Here is a 19542-nt window from a genome sequence, read left to right as displayed (position 1 = left end):
GCACTGTTGGTGTTGGTTCTCTAAGACGAGTTGATTTATTGCTGATCTAATCGTGCTGGAGGATGTAATGACACAACTCACTCACAGTTGTAACCAGCACCCTTTAGCTTTTTATTCTTTTTTTGCAAATTAGATACGACTAAATGGGAAATGTTTTGATTTTCACCACAAATTCAAGACTGGTTTTATTTCTTCGATTGTTGTCCTTATTTCCAATGGACAAAGTGTAAAATTGTTAGTGTTGGTTAGTGTCGGTTAGTGTCGTTTGCCAATGTGGAAAACCAGACTTTTGCGTCAGTCCTGAACTGACATATCAGTGCATCTCTGTCCATCAGCTGGTCACTGAAATTAGCACTTTCCCTGTTTGGGCTAGAGAATGTGGTACAGAGTTTACCTGGGAATATAAAGTTAGCACTTGCTTGACAAGATAGTTTGGAGTAGCCCATAGACTGGGTGATGACTAGGATAATTAGTTATTTAGACATGCTGCCATTTCAGTGTTTGCTCAAAGTAAGACTTTTCTCAGGTTCCTTCTTTTCATTCTAGTACAATGAGGTTTTTATTAATTAATTCCAGATGCAGTTAGAGAGAGGGAGGGAGGGAGAGAGAGAGAATGAGGGAGAATGAGAATGAGGGAGAAAGAGGGAGAGAGAGAGAATGAGGGAGAAAGAGGGAGAGAGAGAGAATGAGGGAGAAAGAGGGAGAGAGAGAGAATGAGGGAGAAAGAGAGAGAGAGAGAATGAGGGAGAAAGAGGGAAGGAAGAAAGGGCGAGAGGGAGCCTCAGGGGGCGGGGCTAGGAGACGGCGGGGCTAGCAGGTGGGCACCTCAGAGGGAGGGGATAACAGCTGCTAAATGACGAGGCATTTCACAGCAGCGTCACCTGTGAAATTGGTATTGCTCGTGTTGCAGACCGAGAAAATGAGCAGAGCTTCCTCGTTCATTTCCAGTAGTGTTAGCCTCTCTGAACTAGGTCTAGGCAAAAAACAAACAAACACAAAAACCCAAAGATGAATTCTTCATTTCTCTCTTAAATGATTGTGCATTCAAGCACGGCTGACTGTGATTGCACTTACACGGGCCCATGAATAAATCTTTTCTGATTCAAAACACCTTTGAATTTGGCTCATAACAAACTACCTCAGAGGGACAGGGGTTGGTGCTGACTCCGCAGGAGGCGGCAGTGTCTGTGGTGTGTACGATGCCCTGATGTCATCTTTTGCTTTTGTTTGGTTTTAGGATTCTCTAATGTGTCTGAATGCTTGTTTGTTTTTGACTTGAACAGCACAAGAATTTTTTAATTCTTTGAAACTCTGAAACTGCTATTGTTCTATCATCACTCCAGCTGGATGGGAGGCTGCTCGCAGGACGCCTGGTCGATGGATCTTGCTGGGGACGTTTGAGTTGAGAGCCTTGCTGTGTCAGGATTACTGACTGACCTGCGAGAGGCAGCAGTTCCTGACTGCAACTGCGAGTGTTTAGCTCTGGCGGGGCCTCCTCGTTTTCAGCTACACTTGTCGCAGTAAAGACGGCACATCTTAATGTAGCCCTATTTTGGTCTTGTATGTGCTGGTTATTTTCACGGCAAGACTGGCAGGATAGAGCAGCGACCATTTACAGGAGTGAATGACACGTTGTGGATGAAGTGAATTATTCAGTATAGTTGTCTTTTTTGTGCTTGTCTCTTTCAGGTGTGCAGACACACACACACACACACATCTCCTCAATCCATCTCTCTCTCTCTCTCTCTCCTCTCTTTCTCTCTCTCACACACACACACTCACACACACACACACACAGACACACACTCCCCAATCCGTCTCTCCCTCATTCACATATACAGACACACGTTTCTCTCTCACTTTCTCACTGCATCCATCTTATTGTGCACTCTCTCCCCCTCTCTCTCCCTCTCATGGTCTCTCTTACACGTTCTCTTCCTGAGTTGTCATAAACCTGAGGATTTCACATTGAGGTGTGCGGTGTGTTCAGTGATTAGGTGCCACTTGGCTATTCTGGGCCTCTTACCTAACATGACTGCAGTTTTGGCCCCAGGGGCCGATATGAAGGGCTGCATTATTGATGAGCGCGCTGCCTTTATGGTGTTTTCCTCTGGATGTCTACTGTAGCCACACTCTCAGAACTGAATCTCCATGACTACATAGAATACCCTGACATAGGCTCTCGCTCTGCTCTCTGACCCTTTCCCTTATCAGCTTTTGCTGCTATAAATATACCTTTCACCATGGATAGGACATATTGTTTTAAATATCCATGTATTGTCAGAAAACACATTCAGTTCATGCATAGTCTATACTCTTTAGCATTTGAGAGACGATCCAAAAGAAATATTCTATATACTATGAAATATAAAGCGGTTGGTGGTTGTGCTGTTGAAAACACTGTAATGCATTTCCTGCCAGATGCTTTGCCACTTATTGGTCCCAGTGCTGATTTGTTTTTTATAGGACTGAATAGTCAGCCAAGAAGATCGTTGGCCAGATCTGCAACAGCCTGTACTGGGTTGGGCTTTGCTTAGCCTCAATAGACAAATTAACTGAATTCAGGCCTATAAATTGAATTTAGCACTTGTCAGTACATCGATTAGCTATATAGTTACTGTTTAATGTTGGAGGTAGACATGCACTTTCTTCCAGTGTGTCTCATAAAGGGCAGGAGAGAGCTGGACCCCATGCAGTTGCTGCGTGCAGTCAGACTGCCTATCAATAGCCGGCACTTGGCTTCACCTTGTTCCCAGTCGTGCATTTTGCATTTCATTTGAATAATTGTCTGGCTACGCAGCTGATCCGTGGACACTGCTGATGTCTGACCGCACAGCTTTCACACACCATTTCCAGGAGAGCACAGTTTTGGATCAGTTCTGTAACCAACGTGGAAGACATAACGTGTTCTAAAAGGGAGAGAGGGATGAGTGAGCCGCGGGGGCCCGTGCTGTAAATGGCCAGCCTGGCGCCAGCAGGGAGTGTGTTACCAGTGAACCTGGGACATGTGTGTGGTGTTTATTTTAGTTGGAGCATTGTTCTAGTTCAAAAAGTGTGTGATGTAGACAAAAGTCTTACAGAACCGGTACTGAGTCTAATAATCATTACTCATTTCTCATAGATGTGCTGATGAAATATTGAGACTGTTTTCCATAATTCTGAAATCTGTTCATGCTGTGTTTAGAAAAATACAATTTCAAGATTTGAAGGTTGGGGGGGGGGGGGGTTGTGGAAAAGAGGGGCATGGCAGTTAGTGTCAGGCTGTGTCTGCATGAGTCCACCGCTAGCTTTAGCCTCAGGGTACAGATGCTGGTCGCTGCTGCCAAACGGCCCCGAGGCTCGAGCACAGCAGAGCAGAAGCCTCGGTCACACAAGCTCACTCGCCACAAGTCCAAGAGACCTCTCATCACCCAGAGGGCGCAGCTCATTTCGCCCTTAAGACTCTTGACATACTTGCTAGCAATTATGGCTTGGCCAGTTCTTCACTGGTTAGCGTTTCTTTAAATTCAGAGACATTTTATTTTAGGAACTGCAAGAGCTGTTGAAATATAGCTGACTCCGGGTAAACAATACGAGCGATTTCATACGCTTGACACTAGCATATGGTGCCATCTTAGCCAGACTTCTTAATACTTAAAGCTTGAAATAATTTTATTAAACTAGATTTTCTGGAGCCACCTGTAGATCAAGCAGGAGTGTTTGTGAGCATGTGTTAGCTTGTTTGCGGCGCCCTTTTAACTTGGACCTGTGTCTGGTTAAAAGCGTAGGCTCTGTAAGCTGTGTCTGTAGGGAGGTGCTAAACATTTAGTTGCAAACTGGAGACTGGGACAACAACCACAGCCGCCACACTGGATTAAAAAATAACTTTACTACACTTAGTCTGGGCCTATTGTGTACAGACATCTGTTATTATCTTTTCACATAACATTTCCACTTTATCTAATTTAAGACTTGTAAGACTAACATTTTGACATGGTGCTTAGGGGGTGTTTGTCTTACACTGAATATTGAGGATTTTCTTATGTACTCCGCAGTTGGGTGAACCCTTCAAAAATGCATGTTTTGTGTCATTTTGTCCTCTGTTTTCCTCAACACGTTTTCTGATGCAGAGGATCTGGCTGGTGGAAGCTTGACTCCAGCCTTGGGCTTGCAAGCTCTTTGGGAAGGTGTGGTGTGAGGCTGTATGGCAGAGTTGAGCTCAGCTGCCGAGGAGGACTGAGTGAATGACGATGGTTGGAGAGAAAGGAAGAAGCCAGCTTAGGCTACTCTGGGCCCCCGCGCTGCCCACTCGGACACTGGCCTATGTGCAGATTTGTGCGACTTTCACACTCAGACATCTGACAAAGGAGGAGTTGTGTGAGCCGTACCAGGCTTCCATTCCACCGTAATAGGCTGTCAGTGCCGAAAAGGGACGTGCCGTTGACTGTTTCTGGCATTAGCGCTGGAAACGTGGCGTCACCAGCCTGCTCTGCACGTGCGTGAAGTAGGAAACCATCCAACTGATTTTGCAAAAGATGAGGTAACAGGACCCCAAGGGTGAGGTGATTTTAGGCAGGTCAGCAGGGAAGGAAAAGGTCCCCAAACATGTAGACCGTTTGCACGTGACGTCACAGTTGGCGAGTGATTACGTCTACTGAATAGCAGTGAATTCTGCGAAACGGAACATCTGAAATATGAAAGAGCTGTTGTACGAATGACTGTATGAGTAGATTCAACAATCTTTTTACAGACTGCTGAAATGTAAAGAAAGGAGACGACCGTATTTGCTAGCAAGGCAAACCTAGTTTAGACAGCTGTCCGGATGAGCTTTGTATTAGGAAGTTGTACTTGTACTCACAGTGTCCACAAGAATTTATATTTTATTTTGGATTTAATTTATCTTGGAGAAGAGGTTGTACCTGCACAAATGTGTGTCAGAAAACAAATATATACAAATAGCTGTTATGAATATATACAAACATCTGTATGTCAGGAAACCCGATTCCTGGCCACATGTCGATGTCCATGAACCACTGGCTCTTTACCACCTGTAATTTGGATGGATCGCTGTCAGGTCCAACTACCTTTAACGTAAACACATAATTGCTTGTTTCATTCCTGGTTTTGTGTTTCCCTTTAATGAACGCAACCATGTTGCTAAATGCTTAGCCACTCAGTCTGACTTAGGGGGCGCATTCAGACGGAAAAGTGATGTCGATGCATACCCACTACAGATGCAGCAATGCTCCTAATACAGTAGTGTTCAAAATAGACCTAGTGTTAATCTGATGACTTATTACTTATTGTTTTTATTTTATTTTATATCAAAAATGCTACAGAGGTGCTGGATCCATATAAACAAGTTCCAGAATGCAGGCACTCCAAATATGAGAGATACTGGATCTTGTTCCTGCAAGACAATTAAGCACTGAGTGTTAGTCACAGGAGTTTATTTCAGTCTAAGCTGTTTTCTTTATTACAGATAAGCATCAAATAGCAGTAGCTGTTTGTCTTCGTTGTTGATGGCAAAAATGTCCCTGAAACAGCTCTGCAACTTGAGAGGGTTTGTATAAGGCCTTGGGAAATGAGATTCCATTCCACTGAGGCAGAGTTGGTTTTGTTCAGTTAAAGGCTCTGATTGGCCACACATCCCAATATGGCTAAGACGCGATGAAAAGCCAGCATGGCTTCAAAGCTGTCGATTCCATGTGCTTGCTGCACTAACTGTCATGTGCCATGTGCCGCTAGCCTCCATTTGCTATCAGCCTCTTTAGCGTCACTGGCTGAGCTACCTTTTTATGTGGTGTTTTTGTGGTTCACGTTTAGCTCTCATGATCCTTGTTCACTGCTAGTACACGGATTATCCTGATCCAGGGTCATACGGTAACCTGGCTCCAAGCTTGCGCACAAGTTCACCAATGCCACTCATTTCCTTTGCGGTTCCATGACTGAAACTTTCACCTCACAAATTCCGATGATCAGCAGAGCGACTTGTGAGTGCAATGGAGTATTCAGGTTACCCAGACACTGTAGCCTGGTCCAATTGCATTGATTTAACTCGTGTCTTTTTTTTTTTTTTTTTTTAGAAAGCTAATGCTGTTGTATTAAGTATGCAAACCACCTCAGTTCATATTGTAATACCTGTGGATGGTGAGTCAAAAAAGGATCTATTTGCATTTGTCAGGGGACAGTGTCTAAGAAAATAAAAATGGATCACTGATTTCCTTTGTGGAATTGGTGCCATTATTACCTTCTAGCCTTAACTCTATGGAGACCAGTTCATTTAATAGGAAGCTGATATGACACACTGCATAAATGAACATTAAAATACAGTATTCCGTTTATTTAAACATTCCTTCAGACTGATTTTCAGTCTCTCAGAGGGAGAAGCTGCCATCAAGCTGGGCAGGCCTGTTACTCTGTGTGCATCTTAAACGAACACCCAATAAACGTAGCATTTTACTTTATTTTGTTATAAACATGTTTGTCAGAGTTAGAAATATCTATAGCTTTTTTCTAGTTTTTCCATCTCATAGTTAGGGCCAGAGTAGGTCAGCTGTAGCTATATTGGGCAGAGCTGGCCTACATTTAAGCTCTGCTTTTTCAAACAATGGTATATCAATACCACAGATTCAGGCTTTCTGTACCCATAGACTTCTGTTCATGTTGGCATATTGCACATTAGTGCACTTGATCAGACTTCATTTTGTTGAAACTCAAACCCACCCTAGTTTGAGGCACGCACAAGCGTCTGACACACAAACAGCAAGAGCTAAAAGAGGACTCAGTGCTGTGCTGATGATGAATGCAAGTGTTGTGTCCCAGCCCTTAGTCTGGTCTCCAGAATAGAGCACTGGCTTGGCTCCCTCCTTCCTGCCTTTCCCATTCTGTTTGGAAACGTCTGCCTGTGTCGGGTGGCCACAGAGTGGCCATAGGTCATTCTTGTCCCTTAAAAAAATGGCAGTTTATTCAGAAATGTAACAGGAAAGTAGCTTCCTAGTGTGCAGCAGAAATAATCTGATTGCTTTGGGTTTTGTTGTTGTTTGAGTTGATTTTTATATTTTTAGTATAAATTCAAATTCAGTTGTTTTTGGTTTTTTTTGTTTTTTTGGTTATTAGCTGATGTTAGGTGAAAAGGTGTACCGTTCCTGATCCCATTTGTCTGTGTGTGAGAGAGGGAGAAGGAGAGGAATAGGGAGAAAATGAGCTGATTGTGGAGAATCAGGGGAGAAGAACTACCCCAGTGAAACGGGTCACAGCAGAGCCTCCCATATGGATGTCATACTTCTGTTCAACCTCAATATGTCTCTGATGCCTACACACTTGCGCAGTAGCTTCACAAGCATGTAACTCTGACCTTGGATAAAAACAAACATTTGATATTTGCTGTTTGCTTTCCTTATACAGAGTGGCTGGCAGGGAAGATAGTTGCCTACATGTTCCCATGAGTTGATGTTCTTCTTGTGGCAGACATGAGACAGGATGTGACACTAAGACTACATCAAGATGGAAAACTTCCTGCAGGCTAGAGAGATAGCACACTTTATTTATGTAGTGTCTCTTTAAGCAAAACAGGAAAAGTGTCCAAGTGGCACTGTACGTGTGCGCACACGTGTGCATGCACACGTTTGTGTATGTGTTTGTTCAAAACAGGCAGCTTGATGGCTCCATACTGAAATGGTGCCTTGCAGAGTCAGCAGCCTTTACCGGGCTGCAGTTTGGCGCCAGTGTCACTGAGCGAGCCCCTCGTAAGCCTCACATAAAACCCCCCCAAGGGAGGGGATTACACCATTCTGCTTCATTTTACTTCCTTTTATCTTTTGCCTTGCCTGAGCGAAAAGATAAATCTAAATGCGGTGGCAGGACGTGCTCTCTGGAGCAGCATGCCACTGTGAGCGATGGAGGTGGCGTAGATGTTTGAACCGGTTTCTGCATTACGAGCAGATCTGAGAGATGTGTCTTATGGAAAAGGTTTATGTTGGCTTTTGCATTTGTGATGAAGGAGCTAAAAGCTTTTTGCTTGGTTGGTTTATTAAGTAACAAGACCTAAAGGAGCTAAGGTCACACGGGGAGCTTACAGAGGTTACCACTAAGTACCAATTACTCTTCACTAGTAAGTAAACAACATGGAATTTCTGTGGAAATATATTTGTAGTGCACAGAAGTAGGGCGTTAGAAGAAACCAAAAAAAGGCCAAGAAATGTCAAAAATGCTCCATATGTAAGGACATATACAGCACTGTGCCAATTCCAATTCAGATTCCAAAATGGGTACTTTTATACACACTCACACCACACACACACACACACACACACACACACATATGTACATACATACATACATACATATCTATACACACACTTACACATTGTTTTGCATCGGACTAGTGCTGAAGTCAAACCTCACACAAATAAGCTATGCACGCCTGTTGCAGTCTTGCACATTATCCTACTTGCTGCTAGAGTACTGTACCAAACCAGTACTGTACTCTGAACTGTTCTGGCTGCTACCGGTGACTGCTATGTTCAGGGTAGCATGTCACTGACAGGGTAGCGAGTCACTAACTCGCTTTACATATGCCCAGTACTGTGTACTGTACTAAATAATTGCACTGTCTACTCATTTTGTATTTGTCCTGTCCTGTATTTATTATTGTTTATTTAATGTTTAATTTAATGACATTTTGCACTATATTGGACTGTTTGCACTTTTGTGTAACATGTTGTCTGCTGCACTGTTGTTTTTGTGTTGCACCATGGTCCTGGAGGAACATTGTCTTGTTTTTGTTGTGTACTTGTGTATAGCTGAAATGACAAATAAAACCTCTTTGAACAGTGCTGTATACTTTGATATACAGCACTGCGTGCAGGGCCAGACCCCCGGCGACTCCACGTGAATTTAGTTCACTATTTCAGTATGGTGATGAGCAATTGCAGTTTGTTACAGAGTGATTGCAGTTGTTTAGGATGTTGCACATATGTGTGTTTGTCATTTTATGGTGATGCTAAAGATGTGGGCAAAGGGTCACATGTTTGTGATTTACTGTTCGTTTTTGCACATCAAAAATAATAAAATGGTAATTGTTCCATTTTATTTATATATATATATATATATATATATATATATATATATATATATATATAAAATATAATTATTATTATTATTTATTATTATTATTATTTTTTAATTATTATTATTTTTTTTTTTTTCTCCTTTCTTTTAAAATGTTTAGCCTAGGTGTCTAAAATGTCTAGCCTATGAATACATCTTTTAAAATGTCTAGCCTATTAGCGATCTCGGGTACACGGAAATCCCTCAAGGCTTCATGTAAGCATGACGTTTATCATTTGTCAGCCCACTAGGGGGTGTGACAAGGATGCAGGTAAATCAGCAGAAAGAGAACTGCTAGTTACCTGGGCAGTGGACCAGTAGCACAGCAGCGGGCTGGAGTACTGAGGAGAGCTAGAGTTGCACAGGTTTTTCTTTTTCTCTGTGAGTCAAGAGTTCTGTGGAGTTATAGGTGAACGCACCCTCACTCTTTGCCCTTTGGCGATTCAAAACATCAAACAGATTGTACGGAGAATGGAGACTCTTCTGGAAACTTCTAAACCCTAAAGTGAACAGACTTGAACATCAAAAAATGGCCGTCCCACAGCACTGTCACCAGAAAGCCCATGAATCGGCGCAGTTCAAATGCCGAAGAAGCATTCCTAACAGCTGAACGGAGCCTTAATCACAGGGTGCGGCCTCCTCAGCATGCGCTGCTCTGAGGAGCCGTCCTGTGGAGACGTGGCTATGCGTTAGCGTTAGCCGCTAATCCCCAGGGACCGGCATCAAAGGCAGGGGCCTGGAGCTTGGTGCGGCCCCTCGGGGCACGCGGGCCGGTTCCTCTAATTCGGAGGAGCGTGCGCAAATCACGAGCTGTTAATTACATGATGAAAGTTAATTAGCCCGTCCGCTCGGCACGGCCTGAATTGAGCTTTATCTGTTCATAATTCATCTATGCTAGAGAAGAGTTTTCCAGTGCAGCTACCAGACATCAAGGCATGGCAGGTCCAGCCTTGAGAGGACGGCGCACTGCACAGATGTGCTGCTTTCCCTGTTCCAACAGATTCAGGTAATGAAGCGGTTTATAATTGACCTGATGTGTTGAACCAATTTGGAACCATCAGGTGTGTCATGACTGTTCAGTTGGAACAGGTTGGAACCATCCAGGACTGTGTTTGAAGAAGAATGTCGACTTTAGCACAGTTGCACTATGACTTGTGTATAAGTAGCTTTGGAATACGAGTGGACTATATGAAGTGCAACTCAACAGTAGAGTGTGTGTGTGTGTGTGTGTGTGTGTGTGTGTGTGTGTGTGTGTGTGTGTGTGCACTGAAAGGGAACAGCTTTTCACAGTTATGTAATGACAGAAGCAGGATTTTGAGCTGTCTCGTTTAGCTTGGAGCTTAATAGCTGAATAGGCCCTGTGCAGCCATTCCTGCTTCTCTTCCCAGACACAAAAGCATGACATCAGCAGCGTTTTAACTGGGCATCTGTCAGTGTTCTGCGTTTCATCCACAAACTTGCAGCTCTCCTTAAATCTGAAGCTGTAATGAGAGAAGTGCATGTTGAGTTCTTTTTTTTTACTGGTGGGTCAGTTATGACATGAAAACTTTGTGTTTTATGAAAGCATTAAATATTAAGCATGTTGATGCATGTGTGCGTGCGTGCGTGCCTGTTTCACCATGTCTGTCTAAGCCAACAGTATTATACCCTTCCCTGGTTATACCTATTTTAAATAGGCATGTGCTCATGTGCATGTGTGCATGCCTGTAAGTGTGCACCTGTGTGCGTGTTTGTGTGCCTGTGTGAAAATCAGAATTTGGAAATTGCTTCACTTGACTCACTTTGATTCATCTCATCTTGAGATGACCCTTCTAGGCTGAAAGTAATACAATGAACATGACTTACAAAGCAAATGAAAGATAAACATTGGGAAAGTTATTTGCTGATATATGTTTATTTGTTTGTTTTTTTGTTTGTTTTGCATGTATGGTCAGAATACTGAGTAGTCACATCCTGATCTGATGATTGCTTCATTGGCTAGTGGTTTTGGGTAATTGGTTATGGTTTCAGTGGCATTCTTTACGTGGGCAGATAAGGGCGAGGTCCACTGAACTGATTTAGAATGATTAACAGTACTGTGTGGACGAACAGTTTTGAATCAATTCTCTTCTTTCTGTTATTATTTTCATCTGTAATAGTTATTAACATGACGGTAAATTTGAGTGAGATCTGCTTGATGCAGTGATGTGCAGAGTCATATTTTGCCATAAAGGAGTTGCATAAAGTCATGGTTCACTCACTCTCTAACCCTTCTCTCCATTAGCTAAATAACAGGTGCTGAATTATCTTAACTTTCTTCTTTCACACTAGCATCTTATCAGATCTCTCTCTCTCTCTCTCTCTCTCTCTCTCATATTCTTTTGAATAACTTTGCATTCTCCTGTCTGTCCTCAGGCTTTGGACCAGGATAGGACCTCACTGCAGAAAGTTAAGAAGTCAGTCAAAGCCATCTACAACTCTGGCCAAGGTAGAGAAACGTGTCCTGCCACAAACCTCTGACCTCCTCTCACAGACCTGTGGTAGCTATTAACCACCTGTTAACAGACCTACATTAGCTATTTCATGGTACTAAAGCTCTGTCACCATGACTGTGTGCATGATTGAAAACAGGTTTACATTGGTACACCTGACCTGATTTGAATGGACATAAAATGATACAATGGAACGGCAACTAAATATAAGCCAAAAATATTGCCATTCTCTCTCTGTCTCCCCTCCACCATTGACTCCCATAGTTCCCAACTTGAAACACTTTTTTCCTTCTTCTTTATTGTGGTGTTCTTCCAGTAAAAGAGCTCTGCAACATTAGAACCCTACCTTGGAGGCAGTAATCAGTAACCCGGGAAGTTATTGTTGGAACTCTGATTGCTATGTTTGTGCTGGCATTGCTTACTAATGGTGGAATTAAAGATTATTGCTGTCTCATGAATAGGCAGGTGTAGGCAGTCATATGTGCAAGAATAAACGCTTTCATGGAATAAAGCAGACGTTTACAAGGTGGCTTTGAAAACCGCTAAAACAAAATTACAGTTAAAAGAGGAGATTGCGCTTAACATTAGTGTGCTGCTGACACTGGCCAGTACTCCTCTGCCACCCCCACACACCTACTCAGTTCTCCTCTCTGCCTCGTTAAACAAATGCGCGCTCACACACACACACACACACACACACACACACACACACACACACACAACCATCCCATACCCCATGCATGACTGAAAATCAGTTTTGCTGAGGTGCATCAGTTGGTGATATGCACTCAATCTTCCAATTATGATTAAATTGCCGTATAAAATTGATGAGCACCTACATGCCATAGAGGGATTTGTTAATTTTCGATTTTGTCCCTACAAGAGAATTTAGTAGTCAGATATTTATTTGAATAAATAATTTTCATTATGAAAATGTCAACCATTGTGAAATTTCATGAAGAAAGGGGTTCTTTCAGAACTGCAGTTGATTCAGCGAGTAAGCCCCTTTTATCAGGACCCAGAATGCACCCTGGCTCCACGGTATGGAAAGCCTTCCAGCTAAATGCGAATGTTTGCAGGTGTCACTAAACAGGTCTGCATTCCTGAATATTTTTAGTTTGCCCAAAAGAGCGTGTAGCCAGATTCACTGGGGCAGACGACGACAACATTAATTGGAGTCTTTGAGAATCTGCCTGCTCACCAGTGTGGTGTCAGTGTGGTGTCAGTGGGCGTACCACTGCAGTTGCCAGCAACCAGTTACTGGGGCACAGCAGCGGGCCATTGTGCGTCCTGCACTGTTGCTCCTTCCAGAGCGTCGCTTTGAGCCATACTTGTCTGTCCTGACAGCAGGCAATGTGCAGGGCAGCCTAACACCACTCCTCTCAGCACCACACGGTATGTCCAGATGCTTTGTGGCTTTGTAATTGAAGAACTTTTCCTCTAGTTACGGGTCAGCGCTGACTATTGGCTAGTCAAAAATATCTATAACGTGGCCTCTCTGCAGTAGGAAATCCTTTGAGTTTAACATGTGACTTTATCCTTTCAGACCCTCAAGAGAAAATTATAATTAAAAAAAAAATATATATATATATATTTTGTGCCGTTGAAGTGTGATAGTGGTAACTGTGACTATGTGTGCGTGTGCGTGCGTGTGTGCGTGTGTGTATTTAGACCACATCCAGAATGAGGAGACATATGTTCAGGCGCTGGACAAGTTTGGAAGTAACTTCATGAGCCGTGACAACCCTGATCTGGGAACAGCCTTCGTCAAGTTCTCCACACTCACAAAAGAGCTCTCTGCCCTCCTCAAGAACCTGGTGAGTACCCATAATCCACCACTGCTTCAGGGCTTGCGGGTTGGGACTTCTACTCCACCATGAATACACAAAGGGTGGAATGACGAGTAATATGTGTTAGTGTATTTATTTGTGGGGATTTTTTGGTCTAGCATGTTGTGCTGGCTGAGAGGGTTGTCGTTGAGGTTGTGGAATTGTAAATGTTCTGGAGTTCAGTGCACAAAGCGCGCGCGTGCGTGCGTGTGTGTGTGCGAGAGATTTTGCACTTTGACTTCAACATGCAGCACAGCCGTGGAGTGGGCTGAGTCAGGGCAGGAGTGTGTGTGAGGGCTTCCAGGGTGTACAAGCAGCTCACAGGGTATGCAGAACCTACCAGTCCACTTACACATTCACACATTTCTGCAGTGTGTGTGTGTGTGTGTGTTTGGACCATGCAATCTCTTTCAAACTTCCTTGTAGTTGCATAGAGAAGAGGAGACATACATTTAGTGAGTAGGAAACAGTTTCTTCTTCACGCGTACACACACAGTGCGTACACATGTACACACTCTCGCATGCACTGCCTGCGAAAGTGAAGTCACTTCTAAGTGCCAGTTCTCAGCTGTTCTTAGTAAAGGCAGGGAAGTTTTTTGTTTTTTTTTACCTCTCTCGCATTCTCTATCTATCTTTTTTCTCTCTCTCTCTGTTTTTTCTCTTTCACCATTCTGCTGTCTTTACTTACCAGCCAGTATATTAGAAGCTTCACTCTATTAGATACTTTGCAGGTGTAGTGTCTCTGAGACTCTATAGACTGTTCCATGAGCAGTTTGGAATAGCCGTCCTCTAGCCCTTTGACAGTGGTCAATTTCTGACCACAGGACAGCTCTTAGCTGGGGGGTTTTGGGGTGGCAAGTCACTTACAATCCTCAATGACATGGACAGGCAGAAAAGCATGTACCCACAGTACCTACAGCAATGCTGCTCTGGTGTCAGTGTTAAAAGTTCTGTTGAGGATGATCCACCACCCAAGAAATGTCTGGTCAAAGGCCTCAAGGGTCTTGTGATTGGCAACTATCTATTGATGAAGCAGCGATGGTAAATGGTGTCTTATGAGTTGTATATACAGACAAACTACAGTTGCAACAGATTGCAGCTCAGCACAGATCTAAAATGCACTTGTAAGACAGGTGGACCTAATTAGTGTCTAAGAAGTACAAGGCAACCGTTTTCCTAAAAGTAAGTCTTTCTTTTTCATTTGCCTTCATTTGTCCTCCTAGTCTCTCATTTCGTATCAGCTAGGAGCTCTCTCTCTCTCATATTAGTTGAGTGTGATTTGGGTGAGAAGTAAACTACTTCTTCCTAATAGCTAAAACCCGAAATGTATCAGAGCCAAGTACCTTCTCACCCCACACACACACACACACTCACTCACACACACACACACACACACACACACACACACACACACACACACACACACACACACACACACACATAGATAGAAGGCACAGGCAACCTTAGTTCACGTTGTAGTGTGGCCATTATGGGGACTTTTCACTTGATAAATCTGAGACCTGTAATATTTCCTGTGGATTACTCTGCTATCAGCAGGGTCAGGTTTGGTTGTTGGTATAGTAATGCTTAGTTACAATAACAAAGAGTTTTGATAGCCTCCCCCCATCAGGAAAGTTGCCTGCGTGTCATGCGTGTCGTTCGTGCGCGCGTGTGTAAGTCTGCGTCAGTCTGGCTCTGTCTCTGTGTGAGACACTGCTTGCACTCCAGGTCCTCTTGCCTCTGATCCGTTTCCCATGGCCCCTGTGGCATGAAGCTGCCTTGTGCTGACTTTGTGCCCAGAGCTTCTGCTGTTCCACTGGTGCCCCAGAGGTGACTGGCCTGTCTCGCGTTTCCTCTCAATCTCACAAGAGCTCCAAGCTGTGCCTCCAAAATGACTTTCCATTTTCAACGGCCATTATAGTAGTTAATAGCAGAAGCTGCTTTGAAGTAATGCCTAATTTTCAGCCCACTTGCAAAGGCTGAAGGGACATAAGACTGAATGGGCTCTGCATCCACAGGCGGGCAGAGCCGTCGCTGGGTGCGGAGCTGCCGCTCCATTAGCCGGCAGGGGAGACGGAGAGAGGCAGGCCTGGTGTCTGGTAGCAGACACTTCTGAGTGTGTGCTGAGATCCTGGCACCACGCTGTGCTGTTTACTGCGCTGAAATAAGAGCTTCGTAAAGACAGGGAGAGAGGCAGAGGCAGGGAACAAGTGAAGACGTCGAGTAGAACCCAGGCATGTCGAATGTTGAATTCCCAATATGCACATGTGCAGCATGAGTATGTAAATATTTTTTTCTCAGTATTGAATCTCGAGCTGTTTTTATCAAAAATGTACCTGGGGTTCCCAAAGGCCGGGTAGCGCCAGCATAACTGCTCCTTGTACACTGTCCTTGCTTCCATTTCCCCACTTGGACACCTTCAGCCCCATCAACCAGGCAGCACTAGCTGAGCCCAGAGGCAGCAGTAGATTTATTGCATGTGCGCGCACACAAACACTCAAAAGCGCCTCCTGTTTCTGTCTCTCTTCCTTTCTTTCTCACTCTAATAGTCTCCCCCACTTGCATACGTTCATATTTATTTATTTTTTGCTTGCTGTCTATACTCTCTCTCTCTCTCTCTTTCTCTCTCTCCCACTTAATCTCCTACTCATGCGTGCACACACGACAGACAGACTGGGCTCTGCTTTAGGCACTATGACCACACAGCATTCCCAGCCTCTGCGTTCAGGTCTCGCCCTGCCCCTTTTGCTCTGAGGTTGATGCAATTTTTATGCGGAGCAGCACTCACTCGGCCTGTCTGAAATACGACCCTTGCTGTGGGTCCTTTTGGGCTGGTATTTGAGAAGCTCTCCCTGTCCTCTGAGGCTCTACACAGTATCATGGATAGGACCTGCCTGAGAGCATCGGCTAATAGCTCCCTCCCCCAGACTTCTTCCCCTGTCCCCGCTGCACGGCTCCAGAGAGGCGCTAAACTGTTAATGCCTTACCGTCCCTTCCTGGCTTCTGTAACATGTTTATGTATTAATTAGATCTCTCCACTACTCATTCTCTCTCTCTCTCTCTCTCTCTCTCTCTCTCTCTCTCTCTCACTCCCTTCATCTATCTCTCTCGTTCTCTCTCTCTCTCTCTCTCTGTCTCTCTCTCTTCATCTCTCTCGTTCTCTCTCTCTCTCTCTCTCTCTCTCACTCCCTTCATCTATCTCTCTCGTTCTCTCTCTCTCTCTCACTCCCTTCATCTATCTCTCTCGTTCTCTCTCTCTCTCTCTCTCTCTCTCTCTCTCTCACTCCCTTCATCTATCTCTTTCTCTCTCTCTCGCTCTCTCTCTCTCACTCCCTTCATCTCTCTCTCTCTCTCTCGCTCACTCCCTTCATCTCTCTCTCTCTCTCGCTCTCTCTCTCACTCCCTTCATCTATCTCTCTTGTTCTCTCTCTCTCTCGCTCACTCCCTTCATCTCTCTCTCTCTCTCTCTCTCTCTCTCTCTCTCTCTCTCTCTCTGTATATCTTTTTCTCTCACTGTCTTTCTGCAGCTCCAGAGCCTGAGTCATAATGTGATCTTCACGCTGGACTCTCTGTTGAAAGGAGACCTGAAAGGCGTGAAAGGGGTGAGAGCCTTTATCACAAAAAGACACACGCACGCACGCACGCACACACGCACGCACGCGCGCGCAACTTGCACTCTTGCACAATGCTCATTCACTAGACAATTATGAGACTGACAGCTTGGGAGGGAGAGACCCAAAGGGGAGAGAATGTGATTGAGAGGAGTAGAGAGCATGAAGACATCATAAATAAGAACGGACCAACTCGCCGCTAAACATATGCATTACTCCTGCCTGAGTGCTGGGAAGACTGAGAGCACTAATGCTAGAGTCTCTTCTTGTTCATCACTATTATCATTATGTCCTTTATACATCACATCTACTCACTCCTTCCATCACCTCATCTTGGCTTCCTGGGCTCAGAATCTGGCAGGATTAGAAATGGTACAATGAGTCCTCTTGACTGGGTCATTTTTGTATGCACAGTGTTTCACAGATGAACTCACTAATCACGTTGAGAATTGTCAGGATTGGGGTGTTCTTGTGTTTTTGTGAGCTAGGCCTGTTCTGGGAAGCTGCTGTCTTGTACATTTTACTGCCTCCCCTGTGCCCAACATAATCGACCCAACCCATCACCCATAATTAACAGGTGCCTTAAAAGGGCCCTTAAAATAAATAAAAAAATTGAACCATGCATTGCTGTGTCCTCCGAGTGCAGCAGTGGAAAGCCCCGTCTTGGGTCCCTGACTTCTGTACCTGACATTACATATTTCTCTCTTTCTTTCTCTTCCTTTCCTCTAACTTGCTGCCTGTCACCTGTTACTTCTCAAACACTTCAGTATTATCGATGTTGCGTGTTCTTTCTCAGTTTCTTCAGTTACTCAGTTATTTCACCCACCGCACTCCTCTTTTTGCATGAGGCCATTTGCATGATCTCGCCCAGCACTTGGAGTTCTCAGTCAGCTTGTAAAAGGTCCCAGGCTCAGTCCAGAGGACTCAGTCCGGCAGCTGGTCAGTCCGACGGTGCGCTGATCCAACTTACGCTTCTCTGTTTGCTTCCCCCCCCTCAGGATCTGAAAAAGCCCTTTGACAAGGCCTGGAAGGACTACGAAACCAAGTTGTAAGTGTGTGCCTGTGTGTGAAGAGAGTTTAGAGCAATTGTACTGTGTCTCATTGCAACATTTCTAAGGTTTTGCTTTTGTTTTTTTTTTGTTTTTTTAAATGAACAGGTCAGCTAAAATAATATTAACACTTTAAAAAATGTTCATACAAGCAGTCCTCCCATACATGTCCACTGTCCAAACTTTGATTCTTTCTGCTTTGTTACTCTCCTTTACTTGTTTCCTTAGCATATCATTGACTGTCACTCTGCATTAGCAAACCAGTGACCAGTGAAAGTGCAGTTGTAATCAAAGCTGAATGTACTGGGAATGATGGTATAGATCCAGTAGATAGATACTTACTGTAAGTAGACACAGACTGTCTTTAGTATTTTAGAAACTTGTTTGGGGCATGAATTTACAATAATGGTTATCAGTACTCGTTAGCAATGCTAGCATTTAACAACTGACTAAAGCAGAAAGAAACATTTGGACAACATGCATTAGAGAATGTATGAAGGAATAAATAGGATGGTCTCTCTCTCTCTCTGTGTGTGTGTGTGTGTGTGTGTGTGTGTGTGTGTGTGTGTGTGTGTGTGTGTGTGTGTGTGTGTGTGTGTGTGTGTGTGTGTGTGTGTGTGGCTTTAGATTTTGAATCCCTATTCACACACACAATCACAGGTACTATGGTGCATGTCTCAACAAATTCCTCCCGCTGACATGCTTACAGGGTTAATCTATAATAACAAGCTTTTTACCTTTTTTGCTAATAGAAGTAGACATATGTCCAAGGTTGCTAAACCGTACTTGGAGCACTTGAACTGTCATGCGTTATATTTCAAAGAACGACTTTAAAAGGTTGCATTAAAACATCTGCCTCATTTGACTGACTTTTCTAGCCCTTCTGAATTTGAACTCCTCTTTGCCACTGCCAGCCCAGATTATGATCAGGCATTTATTCTAGCCTTAAAAGCATTCCGCTCAAAGTGATTGTCCTGTGTACTTACACTTGCCTGTCACTATATGACAAACACCGGCCTGATATCCATATCTATACTCACTGTCTACTTTATTACCTACACCACTCTAATAGCAGCACGTTGTAAGAGCACACTGTCTCTGTTGGTGTGCTTGTGGGTCTTGCTTTGGTTTGAGTGCACCAGACGTAACAGTGTTGCAGGCGTTTTCATGCCTCTCTGTGTCACTGCTGAGTCTAGCATCAGTTGAAGTGGCTGGCAAGTCCAGTCTGTAAAAGCTGAGTGAGTCGTTTCCGTTTGGCGGTAACCGCAGCTGATTTCGTCTCCAGCACGAAGATCGAGAAGGAGAAGCGGGAACACGCCAAGCAGCACGGGATGATCCGCACAGAGATCACAGGCGCTGAAATCGCCGAGGAGATGGAAAAGGAGAGACGCCTCTTCCAGCTGCAGATGTGTGAGGTGTGTGCGGTGGCCCCGCCCTCGAGAGTCGAGAAAGCGTGAGGCTGGCCCCTCTGAGTTTAATGTGTAGCAGGGCA

At 44.2% G+C, this 19542-nt stretch overlaps 1 protein-coding gene across 7 annotated transcripts in view; it reads left to right on the top strand.

Moving 5' to 3' along the window:
• Positions 1–19542, top strand: part of asap1b (ArfGAP with SH3 domain, ankyrin repeat and PH domain 1b) — a 52053-nt gene that overhangs the window by 10639 nt on the left and 21872 nt on the right. For 6 of the 7 annotated variants that reach the window (XM_027004351.3, XM_035526310.2, XM_081718761.1 and 3 more), the window contains exons 4-8: positions 11485–11557; positions 13233–13378; positions 16918–16992; positions 18000–18049; positions 19336–19465. In XM_027004351.3, the coding sequence (XP_026860152.3) occupies positions 11485–11557; positions 13233–13378; positions 16918–16992; positions 18000–18049; positions 19336–19465 (474 nt within the window). Of the gene's footprint in view, positions 1–11484; positions 11558–13232; positions 13379–16917; positions 16993–17999; positions 18050–18678; positions 18711–19335; positions 19466–19542 lie in introns of those variants that run through there. The other variant, XM_081718786.1, reaches the window with a different exon arrangement.

Source organism: Electrophorus electricus, chromosome 1 (genome assembly GCF_041902795.1).
Source record: "Electrophorus electricus isolate QZ-2024a chromosome 1, ASM4190279v1, whole genome shotgun sequence".
NCBI lineage: Eukaryota > Metazoa > Chordata > Actinopteri > Gymnotiformes > Gymnotidae > Electrophorus > Electrophorus electricus.
This window is presented reverse-complemented; position numbering and strand designations above follow the sequence as displayed.